This window comes from Coptis chinensis, chromosome 7 (genome assembly GCF_015680905.1).
Source record: "Coptis chinensis isolate HL-2020 chromosome 7, ASM1568090v1, whole genome shotgun sequence".
Classification (NCBI taxonomy): domain Eukaryota; kingdom Viridiplantae; phylum Streptophyta; class Magnoliopsida; order Ranunculales; family Ranunculaceae; genus Coptis; species Coptis chinensis.
Genome location: NC_141462.1, coordinates 28604760 through 28616733, shown reverse-complemented (window position 1 = coordinate 28616733; position 11974 = coordinate 28604760). Strand labels below are relative to the sequence as shown.

The following is an 11974-nucleotide window of genomic DNA, read 5'->3' as shown; positions in this document are numbered from 1 at the left end:
ATTGCTTGTTGTACTGTCTTTGTAGGCGTCGGTGATATTCCTCTAGTCTGATACGCGCACTGTCCCTCCTCTCCTCTGCCAAGTTCAAGTCCCTAGCCAGTATGCCCCAGTTCAAACCCTTCTCCACGACCATGGTGCAAGTAGTGGACGCCACCATCTCTGACGGACTTATGGCTTTTATGCCGTATGCCAATGAGAACAGGGTCTCCTTGGTTGAAGTCCGCGGTGTGGTGCGATATCCCCAAAGCACCTTGCTCAACTCATCGGCCCATGCCCCCTTTCTATCCTCTAGCTTTCTCTTGAGGTTGTTCATTATGGTCTTGTTAGACGATTCAGCCTGTCCATTCCCCTCGGGGTTGTAAGGGGCAGAGAAACCCTGTTTCACATGGTACGCCTGCAAGAATTCTTTCACCTTTGATCCCGTGAACTGTGTTCCGTTATCTGCTATGATGGAGTGTGGCAACCCGAACCGGCATATGATGTTCTCCCATAAAAACTTAATCGCCTGCTCCTCCTTGATCTGCTGCAGTGCCACCGCCTCTATCCATTTGGTAAAGTAATCCGTCGCGGCGAGCATGAACCTTCTTTTCCCACTGGCCATAGGCAACGGACCCATTATGTCCATATCCCACATAGCAAACGGCCACGGACTCATGTACCCTGGTCCTAGGTCGCAATCCCCTCTCAAATGCAATCATCGCGGTTCTTTCATCCAAGTTCTCCACCTTCAGCGTCTCCGCCTTGAATCTACACAAGAATTCCTTTACTGATTCCGCGGTCCTCTGTCTTACATTAAACAGAGTCGCGATATCTACTACTCGCTTCTTCTGGTGTATGAAGTGGTCCATGAATGCTTGCTCCAACTTTTGAAAGTTGTTTATACTTTTGGACGACAGTTTGTAATACCAGTCCGAAGCTCCCTCCTTCAAGCTCGCTGGGAACATCATGCATCGCAGCCCATCATACCTAGGCTCTTTCCACAACGACATTTGTTGTCGGAAATGGTGGATATGGTCCGCCGGATCTCCTGTACCATCATACCTCTCAAATCGGGGTTGGTTGAACCGTTTCGACACCTCAGCCTTCTAGATCTCGTCAGCCAACGGGTTGCGGTTCAGCCCCGCCACCACCTGGTTTGCCGCCCCACCAATGCCCTTAGCTTGCTCTAGATTTGCTTTCAAGTCGCTTGCTATCATTTCCCTCACTTGCTCCCTCGTGAGCCCAGGCACCGCATTGTCCGCCAAGTTGGGCCTCCTCTTCTCCTCTCCCTCTGACTCCAGTGCCCCTCTCTCTGACTCTTCTATGGTCTCTTTCTCCCTTCGCAGTCCCTCATTCTCCTCCCTCAACCTTGTTATCTCCTCTTGCAACAGTCTCGTTCCCTCTGACACCGATGCAGTGGTATCCTCTCCGCCTTGTTCTCCCCTATCGTCCCTCACTGATTCCTCATCCTCCTCTGCAACCGCCACTTTCTTCGGCCTCCCCACCCTCTCTTAACTTTCGTAGCCATTTCTTTAGTAATCTAGCTCTCGTCCCCACAGACGGCGCCAAATTTTGTGTCACCAACTCCGTTGCCTTTCTTTCTTTTTTTTTTTTCTTTCTTCCCCTCTCAGTCTCGCCTCCCTTCTTTTTCCCCTTCCCTTCTCTCTCCATCACTGTTCCTCTTATACTCCCTCCCTTCCATCGCAACCGTCCACCTGTCCTTCTATCCATCACTCCTCGGCCTCCCACGTGTAGGGTTTTCGATGTACCTTTGTACTCCGCGAGATGCTATCATGCTCCCGCTAGTAACCACCGTCTATCTTGCTTCGGGTCCATAAGGATAATCATCTCCTACTCCGCGGTACTCCTTCCATAGCGTGCGTCGACTTGATGTACCTTCCCCACTAGTTATCTCCGCTACACAACTTATGAACTGTGACAAACTTTGTTGGTCGAGACATGCGTCATTTGAAGAGGAACAAGAACAAAAGGGAAGAGATTCTGGAGAGAGAAATTGGATTGTGGAGATGAAGATGGATTACAAAACTTCCTTTTTTGTTGTGTTTTTTAAGGAGTTTTTGCTAACTCCGTTACCTTTGATTTTAGTTGGGTGTTAAGTACGTGTCAGGTGTTACAATTATTTTGTGAGGTGAAGGAGGCGGGTTTTACACCCGGGTGGAGAGGATCTGTTCTCTTTATTTTTATTTATCTTCTTGGTGAACAGCTGTTTATTGGTTTCCATGCTAATTCCAGTTTATAGTTGATTTACATTAACTAGTTACAATGCACTTGCTTTGCATGTAAATGATAGACAAAACCGGCCGGAGAGTATGTGAGCACGATCTTGGTTTCTAAAATTCTTTCATGCATTTATGTAAGTATAACATGATATCTGAAAATGGCATGCTGAAACAATATGGACTAACAAGATATATGTATGATCAGATTTTACAACCACTAAAATCACAGACTCTCTCCCTCACTTTTTTTTCTCCTCTCTCTGTTTCTTTTTCCCCCTCTTATATCCCCTAACCACTCTCTTTCTCCAACCGCTCCATCTTCTCTAACCGCTCTCCATGATCTTTTTCGTGTCCCACGTCTGCCCCTTGTCCAACCGTCTCCCTAGGCATCGTGTTAAGCTCTTTCTGGCTCCTCCTGCCTCTTTCCTTAATCCACCTTCATTTAGGCCCCCGACACTTCGCGGAATCCTATGCCTTACTAGGTTCCGCGATGTATCTCTGTTCCGCGAGCTTGATTAGTCGCTCCCACTCCTTCTCTGGCCGTCATAGGGCAGCTCTCGGCAGTTGTATTACGCGGACCGCGATCCGTTACACTAGGTCTCTTCTTTGCTACCCGGCATATGACCCACTTGCCACATATAACTCCACGTGTCATGAATACGTCCTATACAGATGCCCCTCTCGGTCTCGTTTGATATTCCGTGATATCGTTTAAGTCCGCGGATAAACTACGAGACCGAGAAAAGTCTCCCCCTTTCCTTTACATCTGTGGCACGTGCACCATGGCACGTGCGCTATCATTACCTCTCGATGTTCGATCCGCACGTGCATTGAGCCTGTCATTTCGGCGCACGCGCATCGAGCCTGCTTTTCCACTTTTCAAGGCCCCACGTGTCCCTTGTTTCTTGGTTCTTTTCCCGAATGAAATAACCTTTTTGCCCTTGTCGATTAGTATCCCGACCATCCTCTTTCTTCCTTTAAAACCCTTAAACTCGTCTCTAAACCCTTTCATTTTCTTCTTCTTCCAGTTTCTTCCCCATTTCTACCCGTTCTCATCTTCAGTGGGTCTTCGATTTTCTGCAAGATTCGAACTTCTCTCTCGTTGCTATTTGCCGCTTTGCTCCTCAGGTTTGTCTTCCTCCATTTAGTTCTTGTCATTGTTCGATTACTCTCCCTCGTTTTACTGTTCCCATTTCTCTTCCTCCATAGCCTGTTTTCACTATTGTTCTTTAGTGTAGGGCGTCTCCGTCGTTTAATTTTGTCATGTTTGAGTCCGAATCGGCGAATTCCTCAACCACCCGACCTGACGGATCGGAGTCCTCCGCTCCCAGATCTAGCGGTCACACCGTGGACATATCTGACTCCGCGGCTTCGGGCTCTGCTAGCCCCTGTCGCGGAACCTTCCACCTCGGAAGGAAAACCACTGCCTCCCCGCCCTCCCTAGGCTGTAGGCCCAACTTAGATGCAGTTAAAGCCGCTTATGGCATCCCCCCCGTGGTCCTTGAGCACGCGGTTCGGCGCTCTCCATTTCCCCGCGATCTAGTCCCACCGCGGTCTCGTTGTCTCATTGCAACTGTTGGTCAGATAGCGGCCGGCTTGCGATTTCCATTAACTCTCCTTGATGTCGAGGTATGTAACCACTTCAACATCCCCCCCTGCCAAGGCATTGGTAATTTTGGCGATCTTATATGCGCCGGATCATTACAACAAAACCAATTCTCCCAAAATCCAACTCTGCGATATGATAGCTCACTACTATATAAAAAAGAGTACCAAATTTGGTAGTGTAGGATATCAGTCTTTCTGTACCCATCCGCAGAAGAAGTCCTTTATCCTCCACCTTACTACCTCTGATAAAGTGTGGCATCATTATCCGTTATATGTATGCGGTAGTTTTCTCGTCAGCTGGATCTGCCCTCTGACGTTTCTCTAAGACATCTCAGTTTCCTTTCTAGTGGTACGTCAAACTTTTTATTCGCCGTGCTCGTTCCTAACTTTACTTTTAACTTGTCTCTCTTTTATACCACGGGTGGCCCGATTCGCGATCCAAACTTTTACAACGGTGTCTACTCGGCTATTTTTCAAAACTCCGCGACTTGGGAAGTGGACAGAGTGAAGTCCTCGGCATAGATCCGAAAAGGGCCATCCTCTTCTCCTTGATCCTTCGTTGAAAAATATTGGTCCGTGATCAAGGTCCACTTTTATCGCTTGACCCTCCCAAAAAGAGACTCCCCAAATCCTCTCCTCGCCCAAAGAGAAAGCCCTACAAATCTTTTAAGTATACTAACAAGATATCGCACTCCAGAGCCGTAGCCCAACGTTTTGCCGCTGCGTCCAAGGCCCAACCCCTTGCTCCCTATACCGCCCCCTCTTCCTACTCTGCTGTAGCGGATTGGGAAGACGACTTAGATCAACCTTCCTCCTCAGTTCAAGAAGCTGCCATGGCCTCTTCTAAACTCAAATTGTGGGATAGTGACTCTGAAGGGGATGAACCCGTTGAAGTCACTGCTAAGAGCCCTCCTGCTAAAAAGGCTAGGACTGCAGCGCCCAACCCCACTGGAGCTGCTGCTGTATTGCCGCGGCCTACTGTTTCTGCTCGCCGTCCTTCTACAAATTCCCAGCCATCTGGGTCAGCACCACCTGGCGTACCTGAAATATGGCGACCTCAATTCAGGGCTAGAGATCGCGAAGTAACTATACGCGACTCGGCCCTGGACAATCCCTCTGTCGCTGCGTCTCTTTTCTTCAGTTCTCACCTGCCCAAAGATCAAGCGTATGGTGATTCTGGCAGCTTTGCATCTCATAGAACCTCCATATACCACGGTTGGGAAAAGGTATTATTCTGTCTCTTCTTTTTTTTTTTTTCATCTTCTTAGTCGTTCAACTCTTTGATAACCCGTGACCTTTTTCAGCTGAGTTTGGATATTGGTTATATGATCCGCGGTCTCACCAACACGCTGGACTCTGTGGAGACCATGAAGCAGGAGATTGAAGGACCTGACGGATGGAAGGCCAAATATGCTGCGTTGGAAAAAGATCGCGATGCTCTTCGAATTGTGGCCGTGAAGGCCCAAAAGGCGCTTCGGGTGGCCGAAGAGCAGCACCGTGATTATGTTTCAGGTGTTTCATCAAAACTAGAGAGCCAACAAGAGGCAGCTAAGGTCGCCACTCAGGTCGCCGTTGATAAAGCTGTTCAAGATGCCGCCGACCGTTTTCGTAGCCTTGCGGAGAAGAAGATTAGCCGCGAACTTAAACAACAGCTCATAGAACTCTCTGCGGCCGGTCGCCTCCTTCCTGTTCAGAGTGCAGATCAAATAGCGCGCCCTCCCACCTTTACATCGACTTCAACTCCTGTCTCGGTCCCCTCCCCAACTGAAGCTGTTAACTCAGCGGAGCCTGCACCCATCATAGTGGATATTCCTCCTACTTCTGTCGGTGAGGTGGAATCATTGCCTGCTCACCAAAATGTTGGCGAAGGGCCTCAGTAGATTCTAGGAATTCCTATTGATGTTTTGTACTTAAAATGTTCCCCCATGTACTTTTTACATTTTGTGATTCCCACTTTGACAGTGCTTGATTGTAATATCTATTTCACCTGATTCCTTGGAATGGCCAGCATGTCTTTAATGTAATCACTTTGCAGTCTAGAGTTCCTCTCTTTATCATTGTATACATCTCTGTTAATTTTATTCTCAGCTGAGTTGTACTTAAAATTTGCAGCAGGTGCACCGATATGAGCGTTGTATTAAGCTATGACGCCTAATTGGACACTTATTCGTACCCTCTTGTTGATTTGGACATTTATTGCGCTAAGGGTTTCTTCCCCCTTGTTTTTCTGGTGGCTGTGAAGCCTGGAGGGGCAACTCAGCTTGCCCCAAGTCGATTTGGACGTATAGTCCGCAAAGGTATCCTTCCCCCCGCTTTCTCAGACGGCTGTGAAGCCTGGAGGGGCAACTCCGCTTGCCCCAAAGTTGATTCGGACCGGAGTCCATGAAGGGCAGCTCCCCCCCGCTTTCTCAGACGGCTGTGAAGCCTGGAAGGGCAACTCAGCTTGCCCCCAAGTTGATTCGGACACGTAGTCCGCGGGCGGCTCCTCCCCCGCTTTCTCGGGACGGGCTGGAGCCCGGAGGGGCAACTCAGCTTGCCCCCATGTTGATTCGGACACATAGTCCGCGAAGGGCTCCTCCCCCCCGCTTTTCTCGGGCGGCCAGTGAAGCCCGGAGGGGCAACTTCGGCTGCCCCCAAGTTGATTCGGACATGTAGTCGCTGGGCGGCTCCTCCCCCGCTTTCTCGGGTGACGGGTGTGAAGCCTGAGGGGCAACTTCGGCTTGCCCCAAGTTGATTCGGACCGTAGTCCAGCGGGGGCTCCTCCCCCGCTTTCTCGGGCGGCCAGGAAGCCCGGGAGGGCAACTTCGGCTGCCCCCATGTTGATTCGGACACGTAGTCCGCGAAGGGCTCCTCCCCCGCTTTCTCAGACGGCTGTGAAGCCTGGAGGGGCAACTCAGCTTGCCCCCATGTTGATTCGGACACGTAGTCCCGCTGGGCGGCTCCTCCCCCGCTTTCTCGGGACGGGCTGTGAAGCTGGAGGGGCAACTTCGCTTGCCCCCAAGTTGATTCGGACATGTAGTCAGCTGGGCGGCTCCTCCCCCCGCTTTCTCAGGCGGCCTGGAAGCCTTGAGGGGCAACTCAGCTTGCCCCCAAGTTGATTCGGACACGTAGTCCGCGAAGGGCTCCTCCCCCCCGCTTTCTCAGACGGCTGTGAAGCCTGGAGGGGCAACTCAGCTTGCCCCCATGTTGATTCGGACACGTAGTCCGCGAAGGGCTCCTCCCCCGCTTTCGGGACGGGCGGTGGAAGCTGGAGGGCAACTCAGCTTGCCCCCCAGTTGATTCGGACTAGTAGTCCACGAAAGGCTCTTCCCCTTCGCTTTCTCAGACGGCTGTGAAGCCTGGAGGGGCAACTCAGCTTGCCCCCAACTTGGTTTGGAGTTCGTTCGTCAAACTTTCTTCTGCTTTCCATACCAACTATAAAGTGGAAGGACTTGTTTTATTCATGGAGAAACATATATTGTACCAGCTATTACACTCCCTCATTTCTCACTTGAAAACTAAACAAGGCTTTCACTATGGTAAATTTTCAACATTCTTACATTCCACGGTTTGTCAATCATTTTCCCTTCTGAAGTCCGTAACTTATACGTTCCAGAAGTTCCCTTTTCCGTCACGACATATGGTCCCTCCCAATTAGGCCCCAGTTTGCCGTCGTTCTCCTTCCTGGTGGCTGGCATAACCCGTCGCAGCACATGATCCCCCACATTGAAAGTTCGTGGCTTCATCTTTTTATCGTACTGTCTTTGTAGCTTCCGATGATATTCTTCCAGACGAATGCGCGCCAATTCTCTTTTTTCCTCTATGAGGTTCAACTCCGTGGTTAGAATCCCCTCATTTTGCGACTCCACCGCTATTTGGTTCTTGTTGATTTCTCTATCATTTCCACCGGAATCACAGCTTCTACCCCATACGCCATTGAGAATGGTGATTCATTTGTTGATGTTCGCGGTGTTGTGCGGTAAGCCCACAACACATGATGCAACTGGTCAACCCATGCTCCCTTCCGCTCCTCCAGCTTCTTCTTAAGATTATCCATTATAATTTTGTTCGACGCCTCTGCCTGTCCATTCCCCTCCGGATTGTATGGGGTTGAGAACCCCTGCTTCACCTTAAACGCCCGAAGGAACTTTCGTACCTTTCCCCCAGTAAATTGTGTTCCATTATCCGCGATGACTGTATGTGGCAATCCGAACCTACAAATTATATTTTCCCACAGAAACTTGTTCACATTTTCTTCCTTGACTTGTTGCAGTGCCACTCCTTCCACCCACTTTGTAAAATAATCGGTTGCTGCCAACATAAATCTCCTCTTGCCGCTTGCCGTTGGCAGGGGCCCCACTATATCCATCGCCCACATGGCGAATGGCCACGGACTAAACACACCGCGGCAGTTCGGCTCACCGAGCATGTATCGCCGATTGCAAATCTCGACATTTTTCACACCCTTTTGCATATCATCGTGATCCCTTTTCATATCGCGCCAAAAATACCTTTGTGAGATCAATCGGGTGTGGTGGTCGCGGCGCTCGTAGAATGACTTCCATAGTCCTTCATGTACCTCGGCCGGAACTTCTTTAATCTGGGCGGGCCTATGCATTTTAACATTGGTCCGCTTAAAACTTCTCCTATACAGATCCCCATCGAGTAAAGTGTATCTTTGGCTCACCTTGCTCCATTCTGCGTCTTTCCTGTTTGTTTTCTATCTCTATCCCCATCAAGAAAGCTTTGATGGGTGTTATCCAACTGGGCTCCATATCAGTGACAAGGCAGACATCTCCCTCTTCCGTGGTACTAGGCTTGCTCAACACCCTTACTTCAATCGATCTTCCCTCTGTCCCTGGTAGTACTCTACGGCGACATATGCCAATGCATCGGCATGTCTATTTTCACCGCGGTTCAAATGTGCGAACTTAATATTCTTGAACTTACGTGCCTTTCTCTGCAACACTTCCAAGTATCTCGCCATTCTTGGGCAGCGAGCCATGAATCCTCCATTCACTTGACACACTACTAGGTTAGAATCCGAGTAAACGGACAGTTCGCTTACTCCTAAATCTTGGGCCATACCCAAACCTGCTATCACTGCTTCGTACTCAGACTCATTGTTGGAAGCTGCAAATCCCAGTTTCATCGATAATTCCAACCTATTGTTCTCAGGAGTCACCAGGACGACGCCTATTCCGTTCCCTGTATTTGTAGCCGACCCATCCGCGAAAACTCTCCAACCGTTTTCGCGATCCCATGGGTCCAATGGGTCGTGGTTAAGCTCCCTTCGCGATCCATGACCATTTCTTCTCCCCATGTTGGTCCTCCGCTGGAATTTCGCTAACACCTCCTCCGCCATCGCCAGGCCTTTTAGCGGTTCTCGACGTAATCGGATTTCAGAGTAACCGAAAGTATTACGCCCACTTCAGCAGCATTCTTCCTGACTTCTCCGCTCTTAACGCCTGCTTGAGAGGCAGGTTTGTTATCACCACCACGGAATGAGCTTCGAAATAAGGTTTCAATTTTAGTGCTGAGAATACCAGTGCCAAAGCGTATTTCTCAATTCTGCTGTATCGGGTTTCCGCGTCCAGCATGGTCTTACTCTGAAAGTAAACGGGTTTCTCTATTTTTTCAACGATTCGCACCAATACGGAGCTCACCGCGTACTCTGAAACCCCCAGATACAAATACAGTTTTTCCCCTTGTTCCGGCCGCGACAAAAGTGGTGCTTTACCTAAATAATTTTTCAACTCCTGGAAGGCTCTCTCACATTCCGCGGTCCATTGGAAGTCTTGTGTTTTCCTCAACAATCGATACAGCGGTCGACATTTGTCCGATGATTTAGAAATAAATCGATTCAATGCCGCGACTCTTCCCGCTAAACTTTGTACCTCCTTCACATTTTGCGGGGACGGCATTTCTATCAATGATCTAATTTGTTCTGGATTTGCTTCTATACCGCGGTGTGTTACTATGTAACCCAAGAACTTCCTGCACGCTTACACCAAAGGTACATTTCGAGGGTTAAGCTTCAATTTGGTGCCTTCGTAGTATGTGAAAAGTTTCCTGAAGACCTTCCAAGTGTTCGTCTTCTGACATGCTCTTTTCCACCATATCATCAATATATATCTCCATCCCTTCCGAATTTTCCTTTGGAACATTTTTCTCCTACTCGCTGAAATGTTGCCCCAAAGATTTTTAATCCAAAGGGCATCCCCGTGTAATGTAAGTGCCCCCTCTACCACTTAACGTGGTCTTTTTTCTCGATCGGGCCGTACATGGCGATCCGATTGTATCCCATGGAGGCGTCTATGAAAGAGAACACCTTGAATCCGCCGTTCGATCCACAAGTTCATCCACCAGCGGCATAGGGTAACAATCTTTCCGGACACTCCTTGTTCACGCCCCAGTAAAGTCCACGCGACATTCTGACTTTGCTATTCTTTTTGTAACCGACCACGTTGGACAACCATTCGTGTATTCTACCTCCCTTATTATCCCCGCCTTTCGATTCGAATAACCTCTCACGAATCCGCTCACAGACTTCGAACGTATGATACTTTTCATCCTTTGACGAATCGCTTAGCACCCTCATTCATGTGCAGATGATGATATGCAAACTCACGGATCCAAACCCGTGATATCCTCTATCCCCCACGCAAAACACGCCTGAATTTTTCGTTAAGAACCGCGACGAAGTTTATTTTTCCATTCTCCTTGCAAGTCGGTTCCTACGGATGTAAACTTTCATCGCCTCCTACCCCGTGTTAACTACTTCAACCGCGATCCAGCGTTGACCCAATGGCGGCTCGGATCTGATTGTCTCGCCGCTTCCTCGTAATTGCTACGCCACTCCTTGTTCACGCTGACGACCCCTCTCCTTCGGTTCCGCGGACTAAACTCTTCGCAGATTACCGCCAGATACTCATACGCCACTTGATCCCCCTTTGATTTCATACATTCCCCTTCATTGGGGAAAGCGGATCACCTGGTAATATGTCGATGGAATGGCCTTCATTTCATGAATCCATTTTCTCCCTAAAATCGCATTATATTGCGAACTCACCATCCAATCACCACCATGAACCTAGTGATGAGGCGATCCGCGTCCTGTAAGAGTTTGTCAAAGGGGCGTTAACTCCCAAAAGCGGGCTTGAATCAGTCTACTACCGCCTACCTTTTGAAACCATACTGAATTGGTTTATCAGAGGGAGCCTTCAACTGGTTTTCGGCGATGTTCATCTCCTCCATGGCCCTTCCGAACAACAAATCCTTTGTTAATGGCGAACTACCGTAGATCTATCAACACCAGGATTTAATTGTTTTCTTTAATTAGTTTCCCGAACGGGTAATTTCCCATTGCTATGGTAATTACCAACGCATGTCCTCATCGCGGCGAAATTACGATTCTAAATCCGCCGGGTGAACATTATACTCCATCCGTCGTCATCAGCGGCCCTTCTAACTTAACAGCGGTATACTCACCACCTCACACACCTGAGATGCGTAGACTTCGCTGCCCTTCTCATCTTATCCCCAGGTATTGTATTCTACAAAGCGTCTCCACTGATTTGAAAATGACATTGATGGTACCTTAAGATTCTAGCGGGGCGGCGTAGTCTATACCAACTTGGTGAACTTCTGCAACAAACTCTCCATGCGAAGCATTCCCTTTTTCTATCATCCTTTCTACTAGCCATTTCTGCTTACGTAACTTTCATTGTAGCATGGTTTCCCCGACTTGATGATACTTTCATGAGAATGGTTTCCCCTTCTATCTCCCTTGGTGTACGCCCTCATGCCCCTAATATTGGTTCCCCTTTATTAGAGGCAAGATTTCCTCTAAAGGTATGCTAAGGGGGTCCTTTCCCCATCTTATTCTAACTCACTGTGCGGCTTCCTTTCTCGTCCTCGCCCCCGGTCCCTGTCCTGGGACCTCGGCTCCCTTTGTAAGATCTCCCTCCTTCTCCTCTATCTTTCTTTTTACCCCTTTCACTTCTGCTCTCTTTCAACCTCTTTTCTATCTTTCTTTTTACCCCGATTTCTTCAACCGTGCCTTCTTTGCGGTTCATTATATCCTCATATCGTGATGTATTTTTCTACTTTCGTATAGATGCGTGCAGTAGTAATTTTGATTTTAGAAACCGACTTCATGGACCCTC

General features: G+C 48.9%; 1 protein-coding gene across 1 annotated transcript; it reads left to right on the top strand.

Annotated features, from left to right (window-relative positions):
• Nucleotides 1-4460: 4460 nt before the first annotated feature.
• On the top strand, nucleotides 4461-5842 carry LOC147486966 (uncharacterized). Its single transcript, XM_086572507.1, has 2 exons — nucleotides 4461-5053; nucleotides 5132-5842. The coding sequence occupies exons 1-2, from the start codon at nucleotides 4661-4663 to the stop codon at nucleotides 5705-5707; spliced, it is 969 nt and encodes a 322-aa protein (XP_086428633.1). The 5' UTR covers nucleotides 4461-4660; the 3' UTR covers nucleotides 5708-5842.
• Nucleotides 5843-11974: the final 6132 nt, after the last annotated feature.